At 41.2% G+C, this 16,237-nt stretch overlaps 1 protein-coding gene across 1 annotated transcript in view; it reads right to left on the bottom strand.

Annotated features, from left to right (window-relative positions):
• Positions 1–16,237, bottom strand: part of abca2 (ATP-binding cassette, sub-family A (ABC1), member 2) — a 402,151-nt gene that overhangs the window by 84,567 nt on the left and 301,347 nt on the right. Inside the window, exons 19-22 of the mRNA XM_048613349.1 lie at positions 14,032–14,313; positions 3,853–4,068; positions 3,575–3,677; positions 2,065–2,393 (exon numbers count right to left, since the gene is read on the bottom strand). Of these exons, the coding sequence (XP_048469306.1) occupies positions 2,065–2,393; positions 3,575–3,677; positions 3,853–4,068; positions 14,032–14,313 (930 nt within the window). The remainder of the gene's footprint in view (positions 1–2,064; positions 2,394–3,574; positions 3,678–3,852; positions 4,069–14,031; positions 14,314–16,237) is intronic.

Raw genomic sequence — 16,237 nt, 5'->3', positions numbered from 1 at the left:
GACCCTTCATCAGAAAATGAAGGGTCTAGGCCCGAAACGTCAGCCTTCCTGCTCCCATGATGCTGCTTGGCCTGCTGTGTTCATCCAGCTCTACACCTTGTTATCTTCCAGAAAAGACTGGTTCTGGGTTAATCTCTCAAAATGTGAAAGAATCATTCATGACCAGAAAAAATAAGGACAAACATATCAGGCAGTCAATCTGAATTAATTACTACACACTTAGCAATCACTAAAATAAGGTCTATGCAGATCCATACATAATCACCTGTAATTTAATTTCAATAAGAGTACGAAAAAAATGAAAAAAATAAAGAATCAAATCTCCCAAGTAGTAGATAGAGAAGAGAAGGGCCAGGTTTTCAATCATTGACACATTCTAGTGTTTAATAAAAAGAGAGGCATTGCTTCTTCACACCCTGTGTATCGCTCCCGCTTCATCGATGGATTAGCCAAAGATACTCCTATTTTCCCAGCTGACAATGGGCACATATAAGCTTTTTAAGTGACTTGACAGGGTAGACGTGGAAAGATTATTTCCCCTTGTGGGAGAGTCTAAGACCAGACAGCATAATCTCAGAATAACATGTCACCCAATTAAGACAGCAATGAGAAGCAATTTTTTTCTCTGGAGGAACTTGTGAAATTTGCTCCCACAGAGAGCTGTTGAGGCTGGGTCATTTAGTAGACTCAAGGATGAGCTGGACAGATTTTTAATCAGTAGGAGAATCAAAGGTTATGGGGAGAAGTCAGGAAAGTGGATTTGAGGATTATCTGATCAGCCATGATCTCATTGAATGGTGGAGCAGACTTGATGGGCTGAATGGTCTACTGCTACTGCTACATCTTATGGCCCAAGTGCTGGATTCATGGGGTATTGGCCACCTCGTCCAAGCAAGTGGTGCTGGGTAAGGGTTGTTTGAGATAGTTTGCCCCTCAATCTCCCCTTGTCTTTGTTTTGGCTTGAACACACTAGTTGCAGTGTATGCACCACCATAAGTATCTGCAGGAGAGGCACTGATCTTCGATAATAAGAGTTACACATGACAGATATGAAACTGCTACATTTGATCAGGCAAAATCACTAGGAAAACCTTAGGGAACTGCTGCGGATACACCTGTTTCTTCCAGAAGCTAGGGTAGATCTCCATGTTTTTACCCACGGACAGTTAGAAACATCAGTGGAATGGGTGCAGCTGACATAACTTGAGCATTAATTCATTTAGAACCATTACCTTATGCAAATGATTGATCAACAAGGATGGTAAGCTTTACCCCGATGCCAAACCAAAAGTTTTTGAAATTATATCCAAACTAGAAAATGTATTTCACTTTCGATTGACAAACAATAAAAACTTGAACAAGGAGGGATTTTATTGTGTGGAATGTAACTACAATGATGCTTGAATTTATCCAGACATAGGGCAACAATTCTAAGTTGCTCCAAGCAACAAAGCTCCAGGCTGACACCACATGGGTCAAATCGAACCCAAATGTTTATCAATGTGATCTCCCAGACTGCTTTTGGTGGTCTGAGGGAGTCACAAAGGAATTATTCAATGATTCTGTTTTCTCTAACTCTTTCAAAGACAGTGTTGCTGTGAGGTAAAGGAGAGAGGAGCCATGATGCTTTGGCATCGTGAATGTTGGGTATGATGTTTGAGGGATCAGCTGCTTTTCTCCTCACCATCCCTCCATTTCTCTGTCTGTTCTTTCCTAGCGCTGAAACCCCAGCCTGGAGACAGGAGCCATTAATGGATCAGTGTAAATTTCTCAGATCCGCCAACCATCTAACCCCAAATGGTCTTCAAGCTCCACCATCTGATCAGAGAAAATATGGAGATGTCTGTGAGGAAATGTCAAAGGCATTCTGTTTAAAGGTACTGTCGGAAAGGGAAAACTTGCTCTGTCTTTGCACTCAACTTGGAGTCTGCATTTAATATACTGTAATAGAAAATAATTTTGGAACATTTGAACATAGAACTTGGCAAAAATGGCCATCTTGCCGTAAAACATGAGCAAACTCAGCAGGCACTTCCCATTATTCTCTCTCGCTAAAGTACGCACCTTTCATTGTAGCTGGTGATGTCGTCAAATTCCAGGGGTACGTTCCTCCATCATTTCCCATGTCCGGGAAATCTGACGGAGCAGGTGACGGTGGCTGTGGGACAAAATTTGACAGTGGGAGGCCTTGAGTGAATGAGTCCAGGCACATGGAGTCAAAGTATTTGGAGGCGAGCATCTTGGTCTCACTGGTGGAAAGATTGAGGGTCTGCACCAGCTGGTCTAATGTGCTGTTGTATGGAGTCTTCAGGACACAGGTAGCTCCAATCCCCGAGGGTAGATAGAAGGTATTTGTCAGCTGCTGTGGGCTGGCATCAGGTGACAACTTTATCCTAAGTTAAAATAAATTTAAAAAGTTATATTCAAACAAAAATATACATTTATACCAATGTTTGTTGTATTTTCTTCAAAACAGAATTTCTGTAAATGCAATACAGTTTATTTCCCAATTAACTACTGTTCATTCAGAAAAAGCACTAATCAGGTGCAGAGCCTTCTCCAACAATATTCTTTCATCCTAATGTTGGTGCAATAATTTTACCAGTTTAATTTCCCATACAGGCCATTCTGAGTGATCCCGATAATGTTTCTTCAGATCATGGCAACTTTTGTGCTGCAACGTTACACCGACCGGAAACCCGACCAAATACAGAATTAGGAGAGTAAGCAACCTTTTGCTTATTATTCATTGATTACAATGCAAAAGCAATTCATTGCCTGTAGAGCACTTTGTGACTTCCTAAGGCCATAAACAGTACAACATAAATGTTTATGTTTCCATTTTCCTTATATACTCTGGCGTGTTTCCAGGGTAAATTGACAGGCCCAACAGCAGTAGAAGAAATATACTTGGCTGCTTTCTGCCAATGTTTTCAGTTCTGCTGATCTCAATCATTTACATGCAAACATCTGAAAACACCCTGGATCGAGAATAACCCTCTAGATTTCATTAATAGAGTTAGCAAAGTGTTTACATTTTCGTAAATATTTCTATTCCAAAAAGGTGCAAGCTGAAAGGCTTGTGAAGTGAAGTGAAGTGAACCTGCTTGGTTTAGCTTCTGCTCATTCTAAACAGCTCCATTGCAGTTTTTATCCTACATTTACCCAGTGGCAGACTCCTTTATGCATGCCATAGAAGTGGCAGACTTTGGAAGTCAGCAGAATATTAGGAATTCTCATTGCAATGAACAAATAAATAAACGGTCATCTTTGTTCAATAAACATGATCAGGATTGAACAAAGAAAACTGCAATGACAGATTGATATTCTGGAGTATTAGCTGGGGAGAAAAAATGGACATGTCAATACATGACATTTCTCGCACTCTTTAGACGATTGAATACGTTGAACACAATTCTTAATAAAGCAAAAGTCCGCAGGAGAAGCATTTGTTGACTTAAATGACTTCTAATTCAGTACTGCCTGAACCACAATGTGGTCTCCATTCCATGTAGCATCTTGCAATAAATTAAACTATACCGAGTGATATTAAAGGTCCTCTCTAATCTCATACCTGTACTCATTTCTCTCTTCGTTTGCATATGGTATGAAGTTCCCACGAGGCTGGGTATAATTGTGGTACTGAGATGGGGAAAGAATCAGAGGAGGCAGGTCACCTGGGAAGAAAGTGGTAAAAGTAGGTTAACACTCCATCAGTGAAATTAGAATGGGAGTTATGCAAGATGGCAATCCCAAAGAATAAATCTCTGCCTTACTCAAAAGGTGTTGATTAAGCCATTTTTAAACTGTCAGTGTACAGCATGATTAATGATGTATTTTGAATCACAATACCTATTTCAGGCACTGAGAGTGCCACTGTCATTGCTACACACACAAAGAAGGCTGGCAGCAGGATCTGGGAGAAAAGACTCTTCGTGTTGCGTTTGGCACAGTGATAACGTTTCACTATCAGCCCGTAGAATTGGCACAGTTTCAGCCAGGACCCCTCCAGCTTTGTACTCCCTTGACCCTCCAGGACAAAGCTCTTCAGGTCAGGTTCTGGTTCTGCTGTCGATGGTGGGAGAAAACAGGAAACAGGAATTAACTTTTGGAAATACACCCCATTCACTTGAGGCAATTGAAAACCTTATCTTTTGCTGGCACTTCTTGTCCAAAATATTTCTTCATTCTTTCATTCATGTGACATCCTGAAACAATTAATATTTTGGACTTTACATTGTTTATTTTACGGGTTCTTCATACTGTTAATATTTAATAAACTTTGCAAACCCCATGCTTTGACTTGAATAATTGAGTGTTTATGCACTTAAGAGCTTTCAAGATGTAACGACTTTCCAAATCTTCCACTGCTGATCAGAATATCTATGGTGTTACTTTCCTGAAGTTGTTCATCCCTGGTTAGCAAACAGGTGTTGTAACAATGCTGTGACCTGAAAGCAGTTAGATATTCTTCAGATATTTTCATGAATCTACACACGATCTTCTCCTCATTTAACATTCACACATACACACATTGGAGGAATTGTTAACAGCTGCAGGGCAATTTAAAATGTGAACGCCCACCGACTTTTCCCTTCTCATTCCAAGAATGCTTAACATAAATGTAAATATAAAAAGTGACCCTGTTGCTACCCTGGTTGAAAGGGATCAAACCTGGGATTCACAATGTCTAGAGAGGGGAGCAAAAGTCTTATCTTGATACAGAACTGAATCTTGATTTTGATCTCACAGCTTATTAAGTAATTCCTCCTGTATCCAGAAGAACTGTATTGATGTAACTCATGAGACAGAACTTGAAATAAGCACGTGATGAAATGGGGAAAAAAACCTACAGCAGGACCAACATAACTGTCTGTCATTAGGGTAACTTTAGGTTCAAAGGAAAAATGGGAAAAATGAGTGACTATTTCCTAGAAGGGAAGTGAAGCAGACATGATTTTATTTCTGGAACCAAAAACACTTTCAGGTCGAGATGAACAACATCGTAAGTTTTACAGAAATTCCTTTGCCTTTAATGGAAATATCCCATGACTGAGACGTCTTTAATTGTGACTGGGAATCGGCACAGGATGAAGATATTCTGTTGACCCATAAGTGCATCATGTACCTGGCAAGCTGTTGGGTCATGGCAGATTATTCATCTATGTGCATATAACCCTTTAAAGTTTGATTCAGTGGGCTGATAAACACAGATGACATCCAACTTCACTCCATACACTGCCATTTGTCAACAAAAGTGACTAGTGGAATGATTCAGTGTATTACTTACTCTGGGACAAGGCTCACATTCAGCTTGTGGAAATACCTGCATGAGCTTCTATTACTAACTATCTGAATGTAACACCACTCAACTTCCCTTCTCTCCATTCTTCGTTAATCAAATGCTTTCACACAAGAAACTGGGGCCAGGTAATGAGAGCACAGTCAGCTTTCTCTCTCTCAATGCTCTTCTCAAACTTTGACTCTCTAGCTTCTTCAGCTTAGAAGCCTGGCAGAGCCTCCACCTTTCTTTCAGCTCAACATTAATTGGGCCAAAGGCATCTCACATGCTACAAACTCCACAAGCGTGCTGAGCAAACTGTTAACAAGCTTGCATCCTGTCCAGTCTTGACTGAGTGGTAAACCTGATGCCCCATCCATCAGCAAAACCAATTCTTATATCACAATTAAGGTCCTTGAAATATCCTCAGGATTGTAAGTTTTCCGGCTAAACTCCAGGAAACAGAAATAGCTGATGCTGAGCATACTGGCTGCTTTGATGAGACGGTGTTTCTTGGACAGTGAAAGGCCCAAGATGTTAGGATAATAAATTAGAGATAGCATGTCAAGAGACTGCCCCACTTTTACTTGGAAGTGTTTAATTCCTGTCTGAATACAAGCTCTGAAGTTAAGGGAGTAAGCCCAGCTGGCTGTGCGCATTGATCGTAGGGTCATTATAATTCCTGAAATGTGTGTTGTGGGTTACTGGCCTTAAAAAGGGTGAAAACCCTACAGTGTGGATCATTCAGATACAGCGTAAAGAAACATAAAGCAGGTTAATCTGAAAACCAAAAGGTATACAAAATTAATGGTAGTTTTGAAAAGGGACAAATTCATTTCTTGACCTTTCTGCAAAGGAAGGAGGCAAGGAAGAGAAATAAAGAGAGATAAACAGAGAGAAAAAGAGAGATCCCAATTCAACATTCTAGTATCGGAAGCTGAGTCTAAAACAAATTTATCAGTGAATCTAGGTGAACACTAATTCATTGTGACATTGCTGAACTGGTTTTGTAATGTTAATTATAAGTTCCCTAACTTGACCTGAATAGTGACGAGTTAAATGCTAGGGTTTGTGTTATTATACAGTGGTAATCTTATCAGTAATATAATCAACAGCATTTTCTTACAAATAACTTGTTCACTGATATTCCATATGGGTTCAGCTAGGGTTACTCAGATCTCCTTTTGAGGTCAGGGGTTGAATCAGGGGTCACCATCAAGGCAGCACTTGACCAAATGGCACCAAAGGGTCTAGTAAAATTTTAGTCAATGGGAATTGAGGGAAAACCTCCCATTGCAAGAAGTCATACTTAGCACAAAAGCAAAATAATAGATTGGAAATCTGAAATAAAAACAGAAAATGCCAAAGTTTCAACAGAAAGGTAAAATCTCAGAGAAATATAGTTCAAATTTCAGGTCCATAACCAATCATAAGAACTGGAAAAAGATGGTGGTTGTGCGATGCCAATCATATCGACCATAGGACATCAGTACAGGACAGAGTTCCTCAGGGGAGTCTCCTGGCCCCAAATTCCTTCACTAGTTTCAACAATGATCTTCAGGGAATGAAGTAGTCTCTAAGGTTTTGGAGTAGTCTTTGCAAGCATATGGCAAAACCTGGACAACATTCAAGCTGGAGAAACATAGGAAAGAAGAAGTTTGTACTGTTAAGATTTGCATTGTACAAATGCTAGGCAAGTACCATTTCCAGCAAGAGAGTCTAACCATCTCCCCTTGAAAGTCAATGTCACTAACATCTGTGAATCCCAGACCATCAAAATCCTGGGGTCATTGTTTATCAGAAACTGAACTGGACAAGCCATATAAATACTGTACCTACAACAGCAGGTCAGAAGAAGGGAAATTCTGCAGCAAGTAACTCACCTCCTGACTCTCAAAATCCTGCCTAGCATCCATTAAGCACAATTCAGGGGTGTGGTGGAAAATTCCACATTTGTCTGGAAGAGTGCAGCTCCAACAACATTTAAGAACCTTCATCCAGACAAAGGAATCAACTTGAATGACTCCACCTTTAGTATTTACTCTCTTCACCAAGGACATACACAGTGGCAGCAATGTATACCATCTACACATATACTGCATCAATTCATTGCAGTTTCATCAACAGCATGTTCCAAACCTGCAGTTCTATTGCTTAGTATAAGAAAGGCATTGGGTCCAATGGAGCATGACCAACCTGTAAGTTCCCTTCCAAGACATGCATCATTCTGATTTGGGAAAGAAAGAATGGTCATTCCTTCGTTCTAGAATTGTCTCCTTATCAGCCCTATGGGTGTACTGACACCAGAGGACTGCAACAGCTCAACGCGACAGTTCATCATCACTTTCTCCAGCACAATCTTCACTGACATCCATATGCCACGAGCAAATCAAAAATAGTGAACGCTTTCACTGTCTGCCTTCTTATTTGATACTTAGGAAGGATTCACTCACTTAGTACATTATACATATCCTAAAAGGGAGTCAGTAGACTAATATTGCATTCAAGAAGCTCACAAGTTTAGCTAAACAGTACAGTCAAGCCCAACTTAAATAAATACTTAGTGAAAAATATAATCTTCAAGATAATTAAGTCTCTGTGCAACAATCTCTTTTCTATTTAATTCAATGGTCGCTGATACTTCTAAGTGAATAAGTTTTGTGGTGAGGTTTTTACAGTCTAAAAGCACAATGCAATTGTACCTACAACATTTGTTCTAATAAGGTCACTGGAAAATTAATTTTGCTGTATGTTCCTTAGATGCTGCCTCTGATCAGTTCCACCACGTTCTGTATTAATTTTGGATGTCTGGCAGTTGCCATATTTTACTTTTGTATATAAATTTAAGTTGCTGTTGTTTAAATGAATTGACAAAGCGTAGATTTAAGAGTTCACAACTTCACTAAAATCTTTTCAGTATAACAATCACTGTTCACAGGTGCTACCGTCTAGATGCAAGAACTGATACAAAATTTGGCAAAAGGCTGGATTCTTCTGACCACTTGGTGACATGTTGACTGGGAAATCTCTGGGGGGAGGGGGTGCAGTGGTGGCGGTGAGTGGGAATAGTACTGGATAGCACTCTTGACATTGGGGGCATCTCCCAGGGGTGGCTAGAAAAGCAGTTTTACTGCTACCACCTCAGAGGAGGAAGGCCAATTTACAGAATAGAGTCCCATTAAGGGGCCATTTTCTGAATTTGGTGACATTTTGCTGACAGGAGCAGGCTGGGTGCATAATGGAGATCGCATCTCCATCACAGCTTTGGTGGGAGTCTTTGGGGGACAGAGGGACCAGCCTCCCCAATGAAGGAGTTGGCTTTTGGCAAATTAGACCACGTCAATGACCACAACTATCCAGGGACAGGGTAATCCTCTCCACTCTCAAGTGTTTGCTGCTTTCTCCCCGCCCTGCTGAAACAATAGTATTTATCCCATTCTGAGGGTAACTCTGTGTTAGCTAACCCTCCTGTTAGTGCCTGTAGCATCGAGTGCCCAGTCAGTGTCAGTGGGGAGGCGATGGCCTAGTGGTATTATCGCTGGATTATTAATCCAGAGACCCAGATAACATTCTGGGGATCTGGGTTTGAAACCCGCCATGGCAGATGGTGGAATTTGAATTCAATAAAATACCTAGAATTAAGAGTCTAATGATGACCATGAACCCATTGTCAATTTTCAGGAAAAAACCCATCTGGTTCACTAATGTCCTTTAGGGAAGGAAACTGCCATCCTTACCTGGTCTGGCCTACATCTGACTCCAGACCCACAGCAATGTGGTTGACTCTGAACTGTCCTCTGGATAATTAGGGATAGGCAATAAATGCTGCCTAGCCTGTGATGCTCTCATCCCATGAAATGAGTTAAAAAATAAAATTGGATGGTTAGCATAGGAGGTGTTCAATTAGGAGGCTGTCTCTGATAGAATATCACTGGACTGTTAATCCTGAGACCCAGGTAATGTTCTGGGGACCTGGGTTCATATCCAGCCATGGCAGAAAAAAGCGGAATTTTAAGACTAAAAAATCTGGAATTTAGAGTCAAATGACGACCACAGATCCATTGTCAATTGTCAGGAAAAACCCATCTGGTTCACTAACGCCCTTTAGGAAAGAAGACTGCCATCCTTACCTGGTCTGGCCTACATGTGACTCCAAGCTCACAGCAATGTGATTGACTCTTAACTGCCCTCTGGGCAATTAAGGACAAGCAAAAAATGCTGCGCAGTCAGTGATGCCCTCATCCCATGAATGAATACAACAAAAATGTACCAGAGGGCATGCCACTTTCAGCAAGTAGAGGCTTGGGAACCCATTTAGTTCCAGCATTACGCTCCTCAAATCCAGGATAAAATTCTGCTCAAAAACTTTCACCTCGCCAAATTCTTGAACATTTCACAAGTCAACATGGTAAGAACTTTGGTTTACATGTGAAACCAGCTTCTTCTGGTGATAAAAGCTAAAAGCTTGGTTATATCTATTTTGACCGATGATTTAGCAACATACAAACCCTGTGCTGGGAACTCTTGTTGCAGAAGAAATGGAAAAGCCACTGCTATACAAGATAGAAAAAGCAAAATACCATGGATGCTGGAAATCTGAAACAACTCAGAATGCTGGAGAATCTCAGCAGGTCTGGCAACATCTGTGAAGACAGAAACAGTGTTAATGTTGAGTCTGGTATGATTCTTCATCAAAGCTGAAAGGTGTTAGAAAATGCTTTTTTCTTGTAGTACTTTTGACAGAGGCAGAAGCAAGAGGGCAGATGTTCAAGAGCCCAATGAAAAATAAAGGGGGTGTTAGGTGGAGAAAAAGCAAACAAAATGTAAAATGGGTATAAATTAATGTGAACAGGAGACAGCCCTTCTCCGAGATAAAAGCAAAATACTGCAGGTACTGGAGATCTGAAATAAAAACAGAAAGTGCTGGAGAAACTCACCAAGTTTGACAGCATCTGTGGAGACAGAAGCAGAATTAATGCTTTGAATCCGGTGTTAATCTTCTTCAGAACTTCTTTCACTTGTTAATTAGAAATAATTGCAATGGCAAGAGGGCCCAAAAATTCCCACTGTGGAGTATCTGGAGAGTTTGGCGCTTACAGACGTTTTAAGGAAGTCTTGTGGTGTTGTACTGTAATATTTTATGATGAAACAAATGGCATAAACACACTTTCAATTATCCAGGACTGTGGGGTTGCTCCAATTCCACTTTCACTCCAATGTTAGCAACTTGCCGAACATTATATGACAGTTAAAATATAAAATATAGAATTGTTCAGTGAAAGAAGTGACAAAAATCATATTCCGCTTGGGAACCCTGCAGCCCAATGGTATCAATGTGGATTTCACAAGCTTCAAAATCTCCCCTCCCCCTACCACATCCTAAAACCAGCCCAGCTCGTCCCCGCCTCCCTAACCTGTCCTTCCTCCCACCTATCCCCTCCTCCCACCTCAAGCCCCACCCCCATCTCCTACCTACTAACGTCATCCCGCCCCCTTGACCTGTCCGTCCTCCCTGGACTGACCTATCCCCTCCCTAACTCCCCACCTACACTTACCTTTACTGGCTCCATCCCCGCCTCTTTGACCTGTCTGTTTCCTCTCCACCTATCTTCTCCTCTATCCATCTTCTATCCGCCTCCCCCTCTCTCCCTATTTATTTCAGAACCCCCTTCCCCTCCCCCATTTCTGAAGAAGGGTCTAGGCCCGAAACGTCAGCTTTCCTGCTCCTCTGATGCTGCTTGGCCTGCTGTGTTCATCCAGCTCTACACCTTGTTATCTATGACAAAAATCATTATTCATTTATTAGTTTTATTTCTATGCTTCCTTAAACATAGACTGCTTCCTAAATCTCTGACTCTTCCTTGAAAAAGGTTAATGTGTTAAGAATCTATCTGGGACTTTTACTTGAATGTAACTATTTATCAATCCTCATTTTTGAAACTTCAAACTTCTGCCTGATTGCCAGTATGTGTCCATTCCTTTTGTTGCTAAAATTCTTTGATGTGAGTTTGTCACCTTCAATCCTGTTGATTCCAACATTAATTTCATTGACTGTCAAAGGGCTTCATAACCTCCATGGACTCGGAACTTCTCCAGAATTCTGCAGTTTGTGGCTAATCACACCGCACTAAGTCCTGCCTGCTCATCGCTCCCTTCCTCAGAAATCTGGCACTCTGAACTGTGTTGGCCTATAAACGGGGTTGCATTACCATGATGAGACCACCCCTTTGATGAAACAGTACTGAGTTTCCACCCGACACTTTGTTGACACAACGCTGATCGGGCTAATTTCCTTTCTGATATGTTACCAGCCTCAACGTTTTCTAACACCTCATTTAGAATGTTCAGATGTCATCAGCTGAAGGGAATCAGAATGAAAATACATTCCTGCAGCTCAAGTAGAAAAGGTAATGAGGATTGGAATGGTAAATTCTGTGTTCCACCTGCTGCAAATTTTATGCAGTCAATCTCCACAGGCTTTTATAAATATAACAAGGCAATAATTGCACAGCATCACATTTTGCATGCAGATGTCAGCTCTGCTACAGAGCACTGCCAAGATTAGAAAGGCCATACAATATAATGGGTTTCTGAATTGAACAGAAGAGCATCCTCCAGTGTAAGCACGGTTTTTTCAGGAAAAAGATGTTTCAATACAACTGAAGCCAATTTTAACTGTGACCACTTCATTATATTTCACTTCTGGTTCGCTTATTTTGCTCATATATGAGCTGCAGTAAATGTGTGCAAATGAGTAAAATTGTTGGAAAGGTCCCCAGAATTTAGTTGTACTGTTGCTGGTGCTAACAAGTATAGTGGGCTTAGCAAGTTGTCCCACCATGTCAGACTTAGAAAGTAGAATAGCCCTGGCCAGAGGTCATTTCTAATGATTCACCGACAGACTCCAATGAAAACATTGGTCACTTATGACAGACTGTGGATGAGGAAACATCCAATACAATGCAACAGGATATCTGCTTGAAAATGGAGAGAGATTGCTGGGCCAAGGGGATACAGCAGTGGACTGTGACTAATTGGTTGGTTCTGTCACAGAGCTAGCACAGGTATAATGACCTCCTTCTGTTCTGTCAGATTATGTAAAACACAACTGCAAAATAACTCAAAAAGGCAGCAAATTATATTCTATCCTCACGGCATAGGAGACTGTAATAGTGACAGCAGTACCATTAACCAGCAGTCTCTTCCTGAACTAAAGTGGCATATTTTGTAAATTTAGGAGTCACCTTTTTAAGACAGAGAGAGGAAAGGAAATTTTTCTTCTCTCATAACGTTGTGCATGTATGGAACTCTCTGACTCACAAGGCGATAGAGGTGCATTTTCAAGGACAGCTTCTTGCTAGGCAGGGGAAACAAAGGTTATTGGGCTACTTGGGAAGTGGAATTGCAATCATAATCTGATCAGCCATGATTGTATTGAATAGCAGAGCAAGGTTAAATGTCTCACTTCTGCTCTTAATTCATCAGTTAGAGACAAGAGAATCACATCGAACCTTCAAGGATTACAGAAGCTTGTTGTGCAGAGTATTAATCTTTACCTTATTTAAGGCAGGTTGTAAAAGCTATGGAGGCAGTTCAGAAAAGGTTAACCAGACAAAAAAAACTGGAATGTGTGGGTTTCCTTATGAGGGAAGACCGGTCAGCTGGACTGGTGTCCATTGGAGTTTAAAAGAGTAAACGTTGACTTGAGAAAGAGTTGACATATACTTTTGAAGGATCCTGATAGCACAGATGTGGACGGGATGTTTCCACTTATGGGAGAATCTAGAACATGGTACTAGTGTTTAAAAATCAGGGATCATTCATTTAACACCAAAATGAGGCAAAACTTATTCTTTGGGACTACTAACTCTTGTAAAGGTGGTGGAAGCTGAGTCCTTGAATATTTTTAAGGCCGAGATAGATAGGTTCTTGTGAAGTAAAGGAGTGAAAGGTTATCAGGGTAGGCAGGAATATGGATTTGAGGTTACAATCAGATCAGCCATGAACTTATTGAATGGTGGAACCTGAGGGGCTGAATGGCTTTCTCTTGAGTCATACGTTTGTGTAGCTGCCAACTAAAAAATACATTAACCTGAAAAATCCACGAGGAAACGTGAGGCACAAAGTCAACAACCCAAGATTCTGAATCCATCCACATTTCGTTTCCTGGGCAATTCAACATAACATTTCCCCATAGCAAAGGTCTGTGAGGTGGTTCTTCTTCAACTCTTTGACCAGGGAATATTTTACAAAATGAATCACACCCAACTCCATTGAGAATTGCATTTTCCCAAGCTAAAAATACAGAGTTGAAATGCATGCAACTGCTTTTATGGGTTAAAATTATATACTCAATACTTCATTGCAAGCACACAACCTTTTATTCATGTGGGGATTGCTGTTGTCCATCCCTTGAAGTGAAGAAGAAGAGCTGGATACTCTCTCTAACTAGAGTCATTTCATACACTGGCCACTCCGGAGCAATGGACTATTTGGCACAGGTGCTCTTCACACTCCGAAACAGGGTTTTAAAACAAAACCAACAATGGAATAAATTCACTGTACATGTGGCTCTGATTTCAACACTTCTACAAAAATATGTTGGAGTACTGTAATCAGAAGTGAAACAATGAAACAGTTAACTATTCAATCCATACAGTTAACTATGAACACTGATGCCCCTTGACCAATTCCTACCTCTTTAAATATAGAAAACATGGTGCTGATCTCAACGTTGGCTTTTCCCATACCTTGTAAACTGAGGTTGTCTGGATCATTCAGGTTATCAAAGAGCGGTGTGTAGTCTCCGTAGAATTCGGAATAACCACCCATTTCATCACCTCGGACAGAACCAACAGATGAGGAGGAGTGCACAGAGGACTGGGATTGGCTTAGCCTTGCACAGGTGACCAAATTGCTCATGTTCACTTTCAGATTGTTTGTACCTTCTTGTGGACGGATGTCTTTCTGGCGACCATTTTCATTCTCCGTATGTGGTGTCTGCAAGGCTTCTTTCCCTGAATCTTTGTCATCTTCAAGAAAACAAAGAGAAACCTTGTGTATTTTGAGACAATATTTTCCACTTGACATGTAGCTTTATTATGATTTCATCTTGTTTTTGTGACATTTTGACATGTTTTTTTGGTGGGGCAAGAGGGGATTGAGTATTTATGGGTCACAGTGACACAAGATCATATTGCACTCATTAAGCCCTCACAAACAGTAGTAAGGTAAGTGGTCAGATAACAACTTTTAAAGTGAGGGATAAATGTTGCACCTAACACCAAGGGAATGGTCCCTGTTTCTATTCACAATCTTTTGTGTGTGCTAGAGAGGACACACACATCCTTGGTTTCATCTGAAAGAGAGCGCTACTGACAGTGTAGCATTCTCTCAGTGCTGAATTTCCAGCCTACACTCTATGCCTATTTCTCTGGAATGGATTTAGCACTTGCAACCTTCAGACTTAGAGTTATTTGTGGTACAAGAGTCAAGTATCAGACCAGATACATTCATTATTCCGATATGCAACTCCAATGAATTTATGTACTTTTTATGCACATTTATGTTGACCTTTAACTATCTTAGAGGGTATCTAAAGGGCAGCATGGTGGCACAGTGGTTAGCACTGCTGCCTCACAGCACAAGGGTCACGGGTTCGAATCTAGCCTTGAGTGACCTTGTCAGTGGAGCTTGCACGTTCTCCCTGGGTTTGCGTGGGTTTCCACCGGATGCTCTGGTTTCCTTCCACAGTCCAAAGATGTGCAGGTTAGGTGGCTTGGCTATGCTAAATTGCCCATAGTGTCCAGGGATGTGCAGGTTAGGTGGATTAGCCATGGGAAATGTGAGGTTATGGTGGTGGGGGAGTTTGGGTTGGGGTCTGGGTGAGATGCTCTTCAGAGACTTCGTGCAGACTTGATGGACTAAATGGTCTCTATCTGCACTGTCGGGATCCTGTGATAATCTCAATGAAAAGTGTCCTGGGGCATTATTCAAAAGAGTACCTTACTCCTCCAAAAAAGGTTTTCGACTTCTCCAAAGAACTTCGGCATGTTTAGACCTGCCCCTGGTGGGTCTAAAATACACACGTGTTTTAGACTTCCTACTCTCAAAAATTAGAACTGAATGGATTGAATGCAGCTGCACTTTTAACATGTGCATATCATAACCTACTCCTGCTTCCTCCTTCACCTTGCAAAAAGGGGAATCAAGGTTTTGAAAAGATTTGTCAACCTTGGCCTGTTGATGCATTTGTTGACTTGCTCACTGAGCTGGTGTGCAGATGTTTTGTCACCATACTAGGTAACATCGTCAGTGTGCCTCCGGTGAAGCGTCGGTGTTCTGTCCCGCTAGTTATTTGTGTTTCGGTTTGCTGGGGTGGGTGGCATCATTTCCAAGTTTGTTTCTTAGTGGTTGGTATATAGGGTCCAGCTCTACATGTTTGTTAGTAGAGTTCCGGTTTGAGTGCCAGGCCTTCAGGAATTCTTGTGTGTGTCTTTGCTTGGTTTGTCCTAGGATGGCTACATTGTCCCAGTCAAATTGGTGTCCCTCTTTGTCCAAGTGTACTGAAATAAGTGATAGTTGGTCATATCTCTTGGTAGCTATTTGGTGTTTGTGAATCCTGAAGCTAGCTTCCTTCTGGTTTGCCCTATATAATGTTTTTGGCAGGCTTTGCATGGTATCTTGTAAATAATGTTGGTTCTGTTAGTTGCGGTTGTCAGATCCTTTATTCTCGTCAGTAGCTGCTGGCTTGTGGGCTACCATGATCCATAGGGGGCAGAGTAATCTGGTGGTCATTTCAGATATGTCCTTAATGTATGGTAGGGTGACTAGTGTCTCTGGACATGTTGTGCCTTCCGGTTGTGGTCTGCTGTTTAGGTATCGACAGACTACGCTTTTCAGGTAATCGTTGTTTCTAAACGCGCTGTATTGGTTTTCTTCCTCGACTTTGTGTAG

The sequence above is a fragment of the Rhincodon typus genome, chromosome 28 (assembly GCF_021869965.1).
Source record: "Rhincodon typus isolate 14 chromosome 28, sRhiTyp1.1, whole genome shotgun sequence".
Classification (NCBI taxonomy): Eukaryota; Metazoa; Chordata; class Chondrichthyes; order Orectolobiformes; family Rhincodontidae; genus Rhincodon; species Rhincodon typus.
This window is presented reverse-complemented; position numbering and strand designations above follow the sequence as displayed.